We start from the raw sequence: 16,639 nt of genomic DNA on the forward strand, positions 1-16,639 counted from the left end.
GAGCTACGGAAGCCCATTTCAGCCAGTAAAAGAAGTAAAAGAAATATGAAATGTTAGTTGTGACGAAATTACTAAATAAATACAACTTTCCTTACGATGTCATCATTTTGACAGTTTATCTCAAAACCTTTTCTTACCAACTCATAATGTTTGACATACCTTCTCATTGTTTTGTCTTGTGATTTTTGCCTTTCTATCTAATAATTGTGTCTGTATAACATATTAATTGACGGCAAGTCAACTGTCAACTGAAGACTGTCAACCTTCAAAGATCTGCAGTAGAAAAGTAGCCAGTGGGTGAACACTGGCACATTTACAGACATGTTGAATAAACTATGTTACCTTTACAAATAAAGAAATTAAATATAGACCATGCACAGTTTTACAGTTTTTTTTTTTTAACTTTTCTTCTACTTTTTCTATTCTTTTTCAGGTGAAAATGATGTACCGATAATATATTTGTAGGATCCAAATATGTTTCCAGCAGATAGATCCTTTGTTGTGCAAAATAATATATTATTCATATGATCTGCTTTTGTGAAGAGATCGGGTATTTCATTTTTTTTTTTTATCTGTTCATTCAAGTATTTACTGAGCACACCCAGCCACAAATGTATCATAAGTTATTCATACGACTTATTCATACAGTTATTCATACCAGACCAGATTGACACAGAAACAGTCCTTTAATAAAAGTGAATGGACACGCAGAGTGGCAGACTGCCGCTCTCCGCCAATAGACGGGCTCGGTGTGATCGGGGGGCGGGCCTTGAAGGTGAGCACTCTAGACTGCGCACTGCGCTCAGACAACTTGATACAGAGTAACAGTAAATCAGACGGAGCAGCTCCTACGGCACCAGCAGTGAAATTGTAACCCTGTTGCAAGTATTTCTGGCCGCTGATAGCGTCGAGTGAGATCACTGCGGTCTCTTTTCTCGGGGTAGACTCAAGAGTTGTTCGGCAGGAGCAACGCAGGCACCCGTTTCCAGTCTCATTTCTGCTATATCTCAATATTATATCACACTGGAAATGTCCGAAAACAAGCCGAATGATGAGCCGAAGTTATCTACGACGGACAGGGTGGTGAAATGTAAGTGTGTTATTATTCTTAATTTTGTGTGTGTCATGCCACACTGAAACGAGACGCTTCCACGGCTCTCTGCCTCTGACCAGCAGCGACAGACTTGAAGAATTCACGGCCGAAGCAGCAGCAGCAGCAACAGCGGCAACAGCAACAGCAGCAGCAGCAGCAGCAGCACAATTGTGTGCTGGCTGTGGGGGAAGAAGGGTGTTAGCCGAGCAATGACAGCAGCAGTAAACTAGGAAGTGAGGGCAACTCCAGTCTGCAGACCAGAGCATGGATCTTTCTAGAGAACGTGTCACATCTGTCCGTACGTGCACTGTTTTCATTAGCAACGAATACAGTCGGCAGTGTGCCAGATGCATGATCCTTTGGCTTATATACACAGTGCACAGCTTTACAGTATACATGCAGATATTGCACAACCAGTGCATTCTACCCGAGGGCGATTTTCCCTCATTCTGCATGCATCACCAAGCATAGTTTCACCAAGGCTCCTTTTTTTTCTTCTTTTTTTTCACCATTGCATAATACTACTTGATGTCGTCTGTGTTTTTGTGATCTCCCATTTGAGGGGTGTCTGTCCATCGTGTGTGCCTTTAGTGTTCCTGCCATATGGGGAGGTGCTTCCTGCCTTCTGTGCATTTTACAGGTCTGACATTCCACCTTTGCAGTCTACCATAAGAATGCAATAAAGATCACTATCAAGTCGACCTACCTCTTGGAACAAGCAGCAGGAGCAATGCAGCCTGCTCAGTTTCATGTCAGTTTGGCATCGTATGTCGCCTCACAGGCGTGCACTCCACCTAAGTTGCAGTGTTAAAGCCAATTTCGGTGAGACTGTGAGCGCCCCTAATGTCGTTGGAAGTGAAATCCCTCTTGCCGGAGGACACACACACACACACACACACACACACACACACACACACACACACACACACACACACACACACACACACACACACACACACACACACACGCGAAGCCTTTTTCCTCAGAAGCGAGATGACAGAATGTGTTTATTTGTGCTGGCTGGTTGGTGCTCCAGCACTAGTTGCAACCATTATCCTCTCCAACCTCAAGTACATTACAAACAGGCATGTGCAGTGATCGCAGTGTGCACAAGCACAGGAGGGGGACACGTTGAGTCACTTCTGTTCAGGCTAAGTTTCAAGCGTTCAACCATTTGAAATGATTGGATCATCGGTGAGCATTAAGCGCTAATATTTCTGCTAAGGATGGAGGAAAAGGCAATGCTACAGCGTTCAGAAGACCATGACTGGAGTCATTGACTATATTAAAGACACGCCTGAGCTCTGGCTCGCTGAGCTGTATCGCAAATATAGTTCCACTTGATTGCTTTCTTCGGCTTAGCCCTGTGACATTTGAAACAGGCAACAAAAAAAAGAAGTTGAACAAAATGATAACAACTGCAACAAGGTCTTTTCGGTACAGCGCTAACCCGTTGTGTTTTGGGCTACATTTCGCTCAGAAAACGGGGTTCAACATTAAAAGCGTGTCACAGCATGTCTTGGGCGCTTTGGTGCTGAATATTTCAAGAGATCATCCCCCTACAGTATCCACCAACTAGAAGGGTAATGAAAAATAGATACAACAAGTATGGCTTTTTGAAGAGATGTAACATGATCAGTGGGATACTTTATGCTGAGGGAGATGCCAACGCATTTTTACTTCTTAAAGGTCTGTTTTGGTCCTAGTCGGGGTTCAAATGCATCCCTTGGTCTTTTTAGGAGAGGCCTAGTTTCTTGGGCTCCCTCTTCAACCAGATGATCGGCAAAGTAATTCACCTCATCATTCATCCAAGTTTGGAGAAGTCAGTGTTTTGGTAATGCATCAGTATTATGACAACACTGACGCTGGCTGTGTACATAGCACCTCTCCAAAATAGCTGCAGGCTATAGGTCTGAAGTAATTTGCTTTCAGCTGCCTAGTTTGCCCGGCTACAAGGTGTCAGTCGAACTTATCATGAGTGCTCTGCATCCACCTGTTTCCAAAAAGCATTACCATAATGCTCCTGAAAGCCACTGCTGCATGCACAGCAATTACTCACAAGAGTTTATTCAGCTGAAGCAGGAGAAGTTGCAGAATTTCCCAGATCCAGACCGAAAGAACCGGAATTATATGAACAATCCACCATTACATTAGATGAGCTCCATTACTTCCAAGTTGATACATTGTTTGATACTGTTGTTGTGTAGAATTTGTGTAGAATTGATCAGTTGACCGTTCAATAACCACAAATCTCCACAGTTTACATACTCAAATCGTAGGGCTGGGCGATATATGAATATGATATTGATTTGGTCATATTAGAGTTGATGTTGTCTTGGATTTTGGATATTGCATAAGACATGGCATGAGTGTTGTTTTTTTCTCTGGTTTTAAAGGCTGCATTACAGTATTATGATTACATTTTCTGAACTTACCAGACTGTTCTTTCTTCACCCACTTAGTCATTATATCCACCTTCTTGATGTTTAATTATCAAAAATATCACTGTGTAAACATTTTGGAACACACCAATGATCAACCCTGCAATATCGGCGGTATACCAATATTATATCAGTTTATGGTCCAAAACATTGTGATATTAGCTTTTCTCCATATTGCCTGGCCCTATCAAATTGCTTGTTTTGTCTGACCTGCAACATTCCCAAACCCAAAGATACTTAGTTTAATATCACAGAGTAGGACAACTATATATTCACATTAGAGAACCTGAAACCAGTGAATCTTTTCACTTTTACTGAAAAACTCATTGAACTTTTATAATTAGCATTTGCAGCTACTACGGCCTTTTGAATGTGTAGTTTTTGCCAAATAACTATGACTGAATGTGGAGACACAATTGTGCTCTACATTCGTGTGCTGAATGAAAGTTTGTACCGGGGCTAAAATACATAAACTGTTAGTAATGTGGTCTTCACGGTGCAATCATGACAACCACCACGCTCCAAAAGCGAAACGAGCTCAGTAATGGTGTTTTTCCGTCACCAGCTCATAAGCAGGGCCTCCGAGCCCCCGATGGTGGGTCCTTCTCTATGAGTGGGGATGGATAACATCTGACATTTGACTTTTGAGGAGAGGGCCCCATGCTCAGACATGCGTGGGTTGGAGCAATGGCGGTGGTGACAGCGGCGCAATGCCAGCCACTGATCCCAGCTGGATAGCCGAGTCATTTTTAGAACAGAACATTAAGTAACGCCACATACTTGATCCTTCCCTTACATGTGAACACTTGCACACGATTTTGCTTAATTTTCCTAATCTGGCGTGTGTGCCATCATTCTGTATTGTTTGTTTCTTTCCTATTGGGTACAAACAAAGTGTAATTCAGAGGAAGTCATTTGTCATTTGTCTGGATTTTCCCTCTGGGTGTCGGCATTCTCAGTAATATGTCCTCATTAGCATTCATGAACCTCGTCATTAGCTTTATTTGCATGGCAATAGGTTCGCTATGGGAAAGGTAAGCGATTTATAATCACTGCCTGTGCCAGTCTGCTCTGTCTGTAATTTGAAAAGTTAATATTTCAGTAGAAAAGGTCCGCAATATCGTGGTCGAGTCAGAAGTTCTTTGGCGTTACCGATCGTGGGCGAAAAAATGTTTGCCGCATAAATTGTTCTTCCGCAAGACTAGGGCTGCAACTAACGATTATTTTAATAATCGATTAATCGGTTGATTATTTTTTCGATTAATCGATGAATCGGATAAAAATTTTTTTTATCAAAAAAGCGTTAATTTCCAACCCTTTATTCAAAAACAGAAGTGACAGTGCAAAACATCTTCAGAAAGTGCACAAACAGGTTGTTCCTTGAACATCCCTGAGCTGTTAATTAAAACAACAAAATGGACTAACACTAAAAGCATACACATGTATGCTTTACATCTGCCAAATGTGAGCCCTTTTTACTGTAATTGATCCCTCCAGAGGCTGCATTTACATACCCTGCTTTATCAATATGTATGAAATACTGGGACAGAGGGAAGCTGCACTGCTCCATATAGAGCGTCCTCTTCCTTAAACTCTTTCATTCTGGGTCTCTTATGACCACGACGTCACGTTGTTGGCTAAACCCAATGACGTGATTTGCTTCATTCTACTTTGAGTAAAAAATAATAAAAACCTGCAGCCAGATCCGCCGGTTTAACGTTAACGAGTGACCGCGTGAACTGAACCAGACCGGGGGGTGACGGCATGTTTCATCACGTTACGTTTTTTTACAAGCAAGACTGAACTGTAACGGAACATAACGTAACTTTAACGACAATACACAACCCAAACACGTTAGCTAACGCGATAGCAAGCTGACTAGCTTCCATTAAAAACAAGTTTGAGGAACATGAATACGCTGATTGGCCAAGACTCGACTTGTCAAAGATCTTCTATTTTTGAGAACATCACAACCTCAGCTTTTCTCGTGTCTCACTCCAATCTCAGAAACGCTGGCCGGCCAGTTGCTCTGCTCTGCTCTTTTTTTTTTTCTTCTCCGCGACTTATTGCCCGGCGTAGTAATCGCGCGACACAACGGATCGATAATGAAATTCGTTGCCAACACTTTTGATAATCGATTTTTATCGATTTTATCGATTCGTTGTTGCAGCCCTATGCAAGACCGTCAATTTTAATCAAGAGTGAATAATGACGACGTTCATGTGCTGCTCTGCGGGACGGAGAAGGAACAAACTGGATGACATCAAACTGTCTTCATGCCTTTGTCTTTCCAATTCCCGAGGGTGGTTGCATTGTTATTGAACTGGCTGCCCAAAAATACAAATGTTTATTGTTCTGATTCTAAGACAATATATTCATTCTCTTGGACTGTGTTTTCTCTAATGGATTGAATTGATCTCCTCTGCGAGAGTTGCTCAGCATTTCTTGACTCACTAGAAAGTGTGAATGGGGAAGAAAAGAGGCACCGATCGAGACTCTTTTGTTTAGTGTGATTGTGGCACACTTATAGGGAGGATCATTCATTTAGCCACCATTTATATTCCAACTCTAATCCAATTTTGGGAGCAAAAGTTTTCATTTTTACCAGTATAAGATTGTGATGGGCAATTAGTGTTATTAGTTGATAATAAACAGAATAATTGTTGCATCACTTATGGATATTATTATACTATCATAGCATGCAGCTAAATCCTTTGTATTTAGTGCTCCACACAGCACATACAGGTGAAATAATCTAGCTGGCAGAGTGGTTAATTGGAGCCTGTGATTGGACAGTTGAGCGCTTTATCTGCTGCATGAGAGCAGGAGCTTAAATTCCAAACCCTCAATACCGCACGCACAGTTTTAAATATTTGGACAAAAATCCTGATCACAATTATTATTATTATTGTTTGTGCAACATAGTTTGCCGATTGGTCCAGCTTTCAGCTGCTGGTCTCGACTGATGTTCAGTGTTTTCTCTCCGGGCGTCAACCTTGTCGTGAACAAAAGGACCGGCAACATTTAGGATGGACATGCAAGGCTGTTGCTCTCTGGATGTTGGAAACCCTTTTGAATAAGAAAAAGTTAGTTATAGTAAGTCTGTATCGGAGTCTTCAGGGGGGGCCTCCATAATAACAATAGTTATTTATAAGTGTTTTGATAACCGTGTATTGCATCATGGTTTAGTTGGGAAGACTTGACCTACCTCTGTTGTGATGGGACGCTCAGATACAGTCTGTGGCATTCTGAACCTGAGTAAGTGCACCTTTACCGCTCATTAGATTAAAGAGGAATTAGGCTCTGTTGTGGATTTAGGGCACAGCAAAGCGGCGGATTTGGACAGATTAAGCTCCATATAGGGGGATAAAGGCGGCTCCGCTCAGAGGTTGTAATCTGACTCCGTGCATTAAAGCTGCTGCTCTTGCTAATTCATGTGAACAAATGGATGTTGGGTCTCGATAAAGCAATAGGGGGAGAAAAATTGTTTACCTACCATGGCATTTTCAGATTGTTGCTAAACCTATGAGAGTTGCAGATCCCCCGAACTGTTTCGGGGGTCTGCAACTCTCTGAACTCTGTTGAAGCCTTTTGAAGCGGTACCGGTTCTAATAAGCGGTTTTGTAGCTTCCATGTAGAGGGGCCGAGTTTCACTGCAGCTTTTTACCATTGCGGCTCATCTTAATACGGGGCGCTGCATTCTCCTCCTCGACCACCAAAGTGCCATTTCGCAGAGGAGCAAACAAACAAATATTCCACTCTCGATTGCTCGTCACCACATTGGCGTCCGTGAGCCATGCATCATATCATTTTTGGGAAGAAAAAAACCCAGCCTCCGGATAAACAAACACTCAGCATTTCCCATTTCATGGCTGGCAGACAGCAGCACACGGCCCTTTTGTCGGCTGCAGCGGCTCACAAAAAAGAGATTTGGAACGGGGACAGGAGTCGTGTCACAGCGCAGTCGCAAATCAATCAATACGCCGTCTAACACATGTAACTACACATTGGGCGCCCAGTACAGTGAGTGTTGGGAAGGATGGGCCAAATCGGTGAACTGGGTTGCTGGGTGATATTGGAGGCCGGTAGAGTAGTAAATCGGCTTCAAGTCCAAAAGCTATTGGATTTTTGAGGGGAGGGGGGCTAGAGTGTACACTCATGTATACATGTACATGAGCCACAACACGGGTCACTTTTAGTTGATTTGGGATTCAGATATAGAAAAGCCATCTGTCACGGGACTGTTGCCAAATACTGTTACGCAAAAATTGAGAGCAAATGCGTTGTCAAGGGCTGTGACTCATTAGTTTCACAGAGACTCATTCAATTAACAACTCAGTGGATGTTTATTTTGGTTCAGGAGCGATTTTGTGTGTGCGTGTGTTTTTTTTGTTTTGTTTTTTTTTCGCCTAATTTGATTTGGTTGATTACAGTCAGATTTGGTAACTGTCGGCCAAAATCAGCAAAAACAAACGTGTGGTAAATCCAGTAAGGCTGTCATTATTATTGTTTTTCATGGTGAATCGGAACAAGACAGTGGGATTACCTTTAACAACACTGTTAAATGACGCACAGAAGATTTGAGCTGACTTTTCCCTCTTAAAACAGTCAAGCTGAAACTTTGAAACTATCCATTATCTCTTTTAACTGTATAAATAAAACTTGACAAACAACAAAGGTTCCGTATTGAAAAAAAAGCTTTATGAAATGAGTATTTTACAGTATTTTACAGTATTTTGTCTTTCCTGTTCATTTCAGGAACCGGACAGAGGAGGGATCTCTAACTTTAGGGATCTCTTGTTAGTCTGCAGTGCTTGTTTATGAAATAAAGCATCAGTAGTTTTTAACAATCTCGGTCATGGAGTGGTAGCAGTGGATCCGACGAGACAGTAAAGGTATTGTTGCTGAAGCCACGTTAATTTATAATATTTTTTCCTGTTCCCATTTTGATGCTGTTACATCTGCGTTAAATCAATGCATCAGTGTGATGAATGAATCCTCACACCCCGAGCTGCATCATTAGCAGAGAATTACAGCCTGTCTACACGTTATAAATGCCTGAATATTTATTTAACTCCAGCCCACAGGTATGCACACACACACACACACACACACACACACACACACACACACACACACACACACACACACACACACACAGCCACCTCAAACCGCATGCCAAATGAGAAACCATTTTCACATCTCCAGAATAAAACACGGTTATGTGCTTCTTCTTTTTATTTTTTATTGAGGACAAACCTCTTCAGTTTGAACACGCAGCGTATTTTGGCCTCGTTTCCCCTGCTGCACTTGTCTCCATTAGCGGGAGGAGGTGCCTTGTGGTGAAGGCATACCTGCATGCTAAATGGGAGTCTTGTCGTCTTGGATTGGGACGAGCCCTGGCATGCTGCTGTGTGACAGATGCATAACATAGACGCACACTTCCTGTGTTGTGGCTGCCGCTGGTTTGTATTCAAATATGGGTAAAAATGAGTAAAGACATCTGCGGCCTGCCTGTAAATGGTAGATTAGTAAGCAGAGAAAAGTCACCGCAGCGGAGGAATGTTGTAACTCTTGTGTTGGCTCATCGACTCAGATGCAAGTATGGGGGGGGTGAAATGGGAAGGGAGTGCAGTATCTCATGGTATCTGTCAACGCGAGATTGCCTCTTCTCTACTGCCTCGTAGGCAACGCTACTTGTTGACACCCATCCCCTACACACAGATATAAATTGAAGCTGATGTAAGTGCGACGTGTTCCTATGAAGAACTGATGAATATGCAAGATGTCTTTAATTTTCAGTACGTGAGCATGTGCGTGAGGTGACACGGCAGCAAGCAATATACGGCCTGAACTCTTTGTCCGGCGTTATGGCTGGACAGGTGAAGCTCGGCTATGAGGGAGTTTGTTATGATGACCTGACTGTGTCGTTTAAAAAAAAAAAAGAAAAGAAAAATATACCTGAAACACGGACAGTGACGCCATTGCACCCATTGGAGCACATCCTGGGAATGACGAACAGCCAGGCCCAATTTTTTCTCCTTTCAGGTCAGAGTGCTGCTTTATTTTGGCGGGGGTTTGGTTCAGTTGATCGCTGATGCACAGCCACAGAGCGCGCCGTTGGCCATCAGAGCTGTGCTTTCGGACAGTTGGACCTGTGATTTCTGGCTTCACGTGCGGATTGACATTTTTAAGGGCTTTTTCAGCACTGGCGACTTTTCACTATTTGTAGGGTCATGTGTACCAGTTTTACCAGTCTGCCGGCTGTTTGCTGCACCGTGGAAGAATGCAGCGGAGGGTGCGTCCCCCTTCCTCACCACTTAATTTCCCACCCTTTTCATCATCATCAATTCAACTGCGGCTCGAGAAATGAATCCTTTGCTGGATAGATTGTATCAGGCAAGGAGATCATATTGGGTGTACACAGGTCCTTTTAATTATCAGACCAATCAATACTTTCAATCACGTATTATGGATACACTTTCTTAAAGCCTCGAGTAGCAGTGGTTGCAAGATTTGAGAGCGATAGAACCACTTTTACTTTGAAAGGATTTATTTTATTTTATTATTTCTTAGCTCTATTAAGCAAATTAACCAAAATTAGCATAATTGAGGAAAACCCTAATTACAGATGGGTAAATAAGCCATTATATGCCACGTTGTTTTTCCTCTGTTCATTCACGGTTGATCTGTGGAAAGACGACCCCGGGGTAACTGTTCCTTTCTTTCAGGTGTTGTTAGCCAACCAGCTAACGCACCCAGTGTGTGGACGAGAGAGAAACTCCAGTTATACAAATACAGCTGGAGGTGAGTCGAGGCCTCAAGGTTTATTTACACTCATTCACACGCGTTAATTATAGACCACCTGGCTGAAAATGCCCCCCCTTATTCCGTGTGCTGGTGATTTTGTTTGGTGTCTGCTTGCCTTAGTCTACCATAGGAAAAGGAAAATATTTCATTGGATGTTGGTTTGTGGAACCAGACCAGAAAGTACTTGCTTCTCATCTTCTGCAGAGGCTGAGCCGAGCCAGAGTCGTGACGGGTGGATCTATCGTGGCATATATTTGTTACCGTGGCCCTTGCTGTTCTGTCTGTTGAATCAGGCCAAAGGGTCAATTCAAGGACCACCAGGTGACATTTCATTACTGGCAGTTGGCCCTCAGCAATTCCTCTTCTTCCGGGAATAGTCTGCAAGTAATTGCAGGGTAAATCTATCTTGGTTAAAGTTAGATTTAATTTACATTGGTTTGTCCTCGATGGACTGTATCTCAGCAACAAAAGGCCGGTCGCAGATGCCCCCGTGGGCCCCCCCTATGGAGGCAAACCTGACTCTGAGTTTACCCCCCCACAGTTGTCTGGCCGAGGGCGAGCACAGTGATGGTGCAAACTGATACCTCATCAGTCTGAGCTCACAGCGGGCCTCTGCTAGCCAGATTGCAGAGAGGTTAGTGTGTCCCAGGGCTCCGATTGATTTTGTGCCTGTCCAAACCGCGCCGGGGAGCCATGCATTACAATGACCAATCATTTGAGCTTTAATGCCGTCCCGCTCCGCATCGGACCATTAGGGGTGAGGGAGGGCCTCGTGGGCTCGCACTTGTGTATCTTTTTATTTGTTTGCCGTCAAGTGGGCCTGCCGCTTATGAGCTGCAGAATCTTTGCTTTATTGACTGCACGCAGAGCGTTCCCGCTCTTCCGCGGACCGTGATGCACTAGTAAACTGTCACTGTCGTTCATGTCCATACATGCACCTGTGTGTTTTCATATGTGTGCCGATGACTCTGAAGAATGTCAAACTCAAAGAAGCAGTGGGAGCCTCCCATTCCACGGATTTGACTTTGGCGCGAGTGTGAAGCTTCTGAAAACTGAATCACGGAACCGTGGGAGACATGTTGTTTCAACAAGCTAATCTGGACTCTGCATTAACTCCCGAGCCCCACGATGTGGGCTTATTTTTGGTAATTAATGTCATTGTCACCCCCTCAGTCCTGCACGCACGCACACACACACACACACACACACACACACACACACACACGCTAACTGTATTTGTTGTGTTTTTTTTGGCAGCTTGTTTGTTGCTTCGCCATATCATGCAAGTCTTTAATAGTGGCCCAGCCTCCACAGAAAGTGGCGAGGTTGACGAGTGACACACAAGCTCACTGGCGCACAGTCACTGCTGTGAGCACAAGCACGGGTATGTCAGTGACACACAGTCTCAAGAAGACTAAAGAGTACAACGTCTTTGACAGCTTTTCTACCGGGGCCCCGGCAGTTACTTAGTCAGCACTGTCTTCTTTTTTTTCCTCTGTCGTGTAAAAATGTGAGACATACTGTACGGCGGCAGATTATCTTCTTTTTTTTTTTCACAGGCTCAACTGTTTCCTGTCTCTCTGTCATGTATCCCAGCTACCCTCCTGCCGCGTATATTTCTTGTCTTTTTCCTCCATTTAGTTTTCGCTGCGGTTATGCCATCCCCGCTTTCAACCACGACTACAATGCTTCCTCTCTAGGCCGTCGTCTTGCCATTCATTCTTTTCGTTCCTTAAAAAGAAAAAGCTTGCTTGCTCGCGCTGCTGCTCAACTGTGCCAGACCCATGTTTGTAAGACCAAAACGCCCAGAATGCTTCAGGCCCGTCTCCCTGTATAGAACGTAATCCGATCCCCCTGGCGGAATGTGGCAAGCCTTGGGGACGGCCAAATCGAGGTACAAATCTGCCGGTCAGCCGGCAGATAGTGTATCTCCAAGTGATTTTTCGGCCAGCTCTTCGGCAGCAATTGGCGAGAGTCAAATCGATTTGGCATTCCCCCTCAACCAGCCCAAATTCTTTCTTTTTTAAATCAATCTCAAACACTTCACGAGAATAACATTGGCAGTCAGTAGTTGAAAGCTGCATTAAACAGTTGTTGAGTGCTGTCTGTGTTGTAAACGTCATTTAAGATGGCAGGGACTTCTTTTCAGCCCAACAGATGGTATATAGTACAGAGCTATGCGCTCGAGCAGTATCAACCTGCAACCCTGCACGGGATGTAGTGTGTTTTTAGAATCCACTACCTGCCAAGATCTATGGCAGCATATGCTTTTGTGTCTCCGTCTGTATTTAGTGAAGAAAGTGGTTATAAACAGCCAACCCCAGAGATAGTTGTTGTTGTTCCAGGGGGAGTCAGTGGTAGTCATCATAATGTAAATGCAATTTTTTATTTAATTTTTTCTGGTCCCAGTAATATTTCATCCGAGAGTGTACTGAAGTAGCATATCGCATGACGTAGTTGAGCAAGTACTGATACACTACATGTGGTAAAACTATTTGATTCCACAAAGATCACCTCCTTGTTTTGAAATGTTTGTAAATGAGTTGTATTTGAAGTTATCTCCTCTGACTCTTTTACAAGACTCTTATAAGACAGCCTTACTCTGATGATGTGCTTGTATCAGTGGTATTTGTAGCAGTCATGTTCTCAAATGTATTGTAATTAACTAATACCATGCTCTACAGCTCTACAACTTTTGTACTAACTACTAGCTTGATTTTTTTTAAATATCATAATTCTACTTAATTTCCTTACATTTCACCTGTGTGAGCAGACGCAGTGCAAGACAGCATTTCTGTTGTGTGTTATGAATAGCTGTGCTTAATCAACAAAAATTCCAGCTTGTTTCAGGATTATGCACTTGACACTGAAACAGGAACTTGTTCCACGTTTTGATGCCGAGCTTCCAGTTTATTTTACCAACCAACCGATTTCTTCTATTTATATTCAACTGTTGCTCAGTGGGAGCATTGTCTCTTTTTGCCCTTTCAATTATCCATCTGGTTGAACCTTTGTACAGCATTTTGCTTTCCATATTCTTTTTGCAAACCGTGCATTATATAAAATAACATCGATTTGTAAAGAGGACTTTCTTCAACCTAAAAAGCATGAAGGACAATTTAGAAATATTGGGTAGTCCTCTCAGCCATCTGACTGTAACGAATCAAGCCTTTGTGTTAGGCGATCCCAAATGTGATGGTGACTCTGAGAGGCACTGAACTGATGCTAAGCATAGCCCTGCAGAGCAACATACCAAGTAAGAAAGGCAATGCAGCAGGCCTTTGACCACAGCAGAGGAGAGTCTGGGAGTCGAGACTCCCTTCAGGCAGTCAAGCTGTCAAGTGTCCCTTCCTGAGTCCTGAACTTACTCGCTGACCGGATCCTCAAGGACACATGACCCTTGCAGCAGGCCCCGTTTGGCCCGGCGGGATCGGGGTCTTGACCTCGACAGCCCACTACTGTTTGACCCGCGCCACCAGGCAGCACCTAGAGTTGTATAGAGGCCCCGGCCCTTAATTACACATCTTGTCTTTGGTTGGACGCTGACTGCAGAGATGGCTTTTGAATGTGATGCTTTAACTGCCTTTTAATCTCGCGGCTCCTAGTAAAGCCTGCACAGATGGTGCCTTCGGCGTAATACTCCGCTAGTGAATTTTCAAAGTGCTTTCCCTGCAGTATAGAGGTCAGACTGGCAGCAGAGAAGGATGATTTACTTTACAGTCACTTTAAGCCCAGAAGGGTTGCATAATAGCGGCTACTTCAGGGGCTCCGTCACAGCTTCTCCTGATATATAGAGCTCCTCCAGGGGGGTGGGAATGACGAGACAAGGTGTGTGTGTGTGTGTGTGTGTGTGTGTGTGTGTGTGTGTGTGTGTGTGTGTGTGTGTGTGTGTGTGTGTGTGTGTGTGTGTGTGTGTGTGTGTGTGTGTGTGTGTGTGGTTATAGCCCTTTTTGCTGACTCAGAATTCCTTTGGTCTTATAGGGAAGTAATTCCTTTGTTTCCCTCCCTCTATGTCGTTTTTTGAATTTCTTTCTTGGCAGTCAGGTGCCCCTGCTGGCAGGAGAACCCACCACACCCGCACAGTCATGGCCTAGATTCAGAGATGGACTTGAGAGGTGGGCGTGGGCTTTGGGTGGGGGGCGGCGGTGGAGGAGGAAGGGGGCTCTTAGGGGCCTTGTTTTCTTGGCAAGAGGTGGGAGGAGGTGGCTGGCTGCTCCATCCCATTGCCTCACCACCTGTTCACCAGAAAAACCACAGCCAGTCAGCCAGAAAATTAAAACTCAACCGCGGATCTCTTGGACACAAACGTTTGATGCCACAAAGATGCCCGTTACAATATTAGATGTGTCTTATTATGCTCGAATCCTGATCCCTGAGTGCAGTTTCAAATGTGGTATTTTACTTGTATTTATGTTTATTTTTTAGATGTGTGCTTGCCATTTTTTTGACCTTCCTTTGTCCCCTTGGACATATCGTGGAGGAATGCCGTTTCACATATGTGACGAGGCTATTCTCGTGCGGTTGGGAGGGTTTGCCCCAGTTCACAGATCATTGTGATAGTGGCAGGGAGGTATTCACTTTCAAGTCGAGCAGGTAACCTCCCGAGCTGAGAGGAGTACCGGAAGGTGAGTTAATTAATGATGAGGAGCGTTATCTACAGTTCAGGCTGTGTTTTTTTTATTTGGGTCGGCCTCCAGTCTCGTATGCTCCGTTTACCAAGTGTGGTTGCAAATATAGACTGGCCTCATCCCCTCTGTATGCGTCTAGTAATTGCATTCTAGAAATGCCAACATCTCGGCTGCCAACGAGCCCTCCTTGGGAGGTGCGATCACGCCTGTTGAGGCATATTATCTCAGAGGCAAGCTGCGAATGAGTGCAGAAAACACAAGTCAGTTGGACTTTCTGCAACATAGCCACATTTTTTCATTCATTTGCATGCCATATTGTTGTATTAGATCAGTGGTTCTCAGCCTTTTTTCAGTGATGTACCACTGATGAACCAGTGCAAAGCATTTTTGGTTATCTCACACTTATATTGTATTGAATATTTGAAAAATAACAATTTTTAAAGGATTTTTGAATGGATGCTCTTTTAAAATATATTTAGCATACCCCTTGGAGTGCCTTCACAAACCTCTGGGGGTACACGTACCCCCATTTGAGAACCACTGCATTGAATAACGTAGGGTAGGATCCTATTGTGTCAGGATCCACGCCGTTATCGTCATTCTAGATTTCTTATGTGCGGGTTGAGGTAGCACAACATGGCTCAGTGCTTGACCTCCCATAGGTAACGGCCAGATATTTGTGTGTGTGGATGCCATCCTTGATTTATTTTTTATACACCGCGAACAAGATGTGATATGCCATGATGCTTGCGGCAAATGTGTTCTGCCAGCTGAAATTCCTTTTCAGTCTTCTCTCCAGAGGGTTTACATGTTTGGATTGAAATATTTAAAAGGAGCTACAATATGGCTCTAGATACTTGACTGCAGCAGGCAGTGAAAAGGATTACAAATATATATATATCCTAACGACATTTAAATATGAATCCCAGGTGCAAAATGTTGAACTAATTCACTTACTGTGCTGACAATTTTAAGATCAAACCAACATTTTAAAGCACTTATGCAAAAGTTGCTCCAAAACTGTCTGGTTTAAATGTGGTAGCATCCTGCAATATATTTGTTGTACTCTGTCATGATATCATTATAATACTGAGTTTCAGATGTTTAACATAGCAGTGAAGCTTTTTTTGATAACCTCTAGCTGAGACACAGCGGATCTGTATCGTGTCCAGCTTCTCGTCCGCCTGTCACCACACACTCCGAGAACAAGCAACCAACGAGGACGCTTTGTGAAGTGGCCGCCTGCTCTCTTGGGTTATTGGGGGACACGTGTTCTCGATGGACCCGCGTCGTCAGTCCTTCCCAATGCAAGCACCAGTTGACAGCATGATGGAGAGCGACGAAGGACTCGCACAAAGGTGGTTCTGTGCACGTGAAGGGCCAGGTTTTTCTGTCCAGACTGGAGTCCAAACACGCCCACCAATCCCTCCTCGGCTGCCTGACCTTTCTGTTTACCATCTGAAGAAAAGCTTGAAATTGTAGCCTCGAAGCCCTGCAGAAACCTGCTATCATTTGAGACGAAGACCAGACACATGATAGCATGGACCTTATGGGAAGCCGGATTGACTTTCGTTTGATCTATGAATGGCAATTTAGAGTTGTGATCAGCTGGCAGAGAAAAATATCTTGATCTCACTTTGTGCAATTCTCCTGGACAAAAAACAAAG

At 43.8% G+C, this 16,639-nt stretch overlaps 1 protein-coding gene across 4 annotated transcripts in view; it reads left to right on the top strand.

Moving 5' to 3' along the window:
- The first annotated feature begins 1,000 nt into the window (after positions 1-1,000).
- LOC306734727 (protein phosphatase 3 catalytic subunit alpha) overlaps positions 1,001-16,639 on the top strand; it is a 59,896-nt gene continuing 44,257 nt past the window's right edge. For all 4 annotated transcript variants that reach the window (XM_079216110.1, XM_079216111.1, XM_079216109.1 and 1 more), the window contains exon 1: positions 1,001-1,090. In XM_079216110.1, coding sequence (XP_079072236.1) covers positions 1,030-1,090 — 61 coding nt within the window. In that variant the 5' untranslated portion in view covers positions 1,001-1,029. The remainder of the gene's footprint in view (positions 1,091-16,639) is intronic.

Source organism: Taurulus bubalis (assembly GCF_910589615.1).
Source record: "Taurulus bubalis genome assembly, chromosome: 3".
In the NCBI taxonomy this organism is placed as follows: Eukaryota; Metazoa; Chordata; class Actinopteri; order Perciformes; family Cottidae; genus Taurulus; species Taurulus bubalis.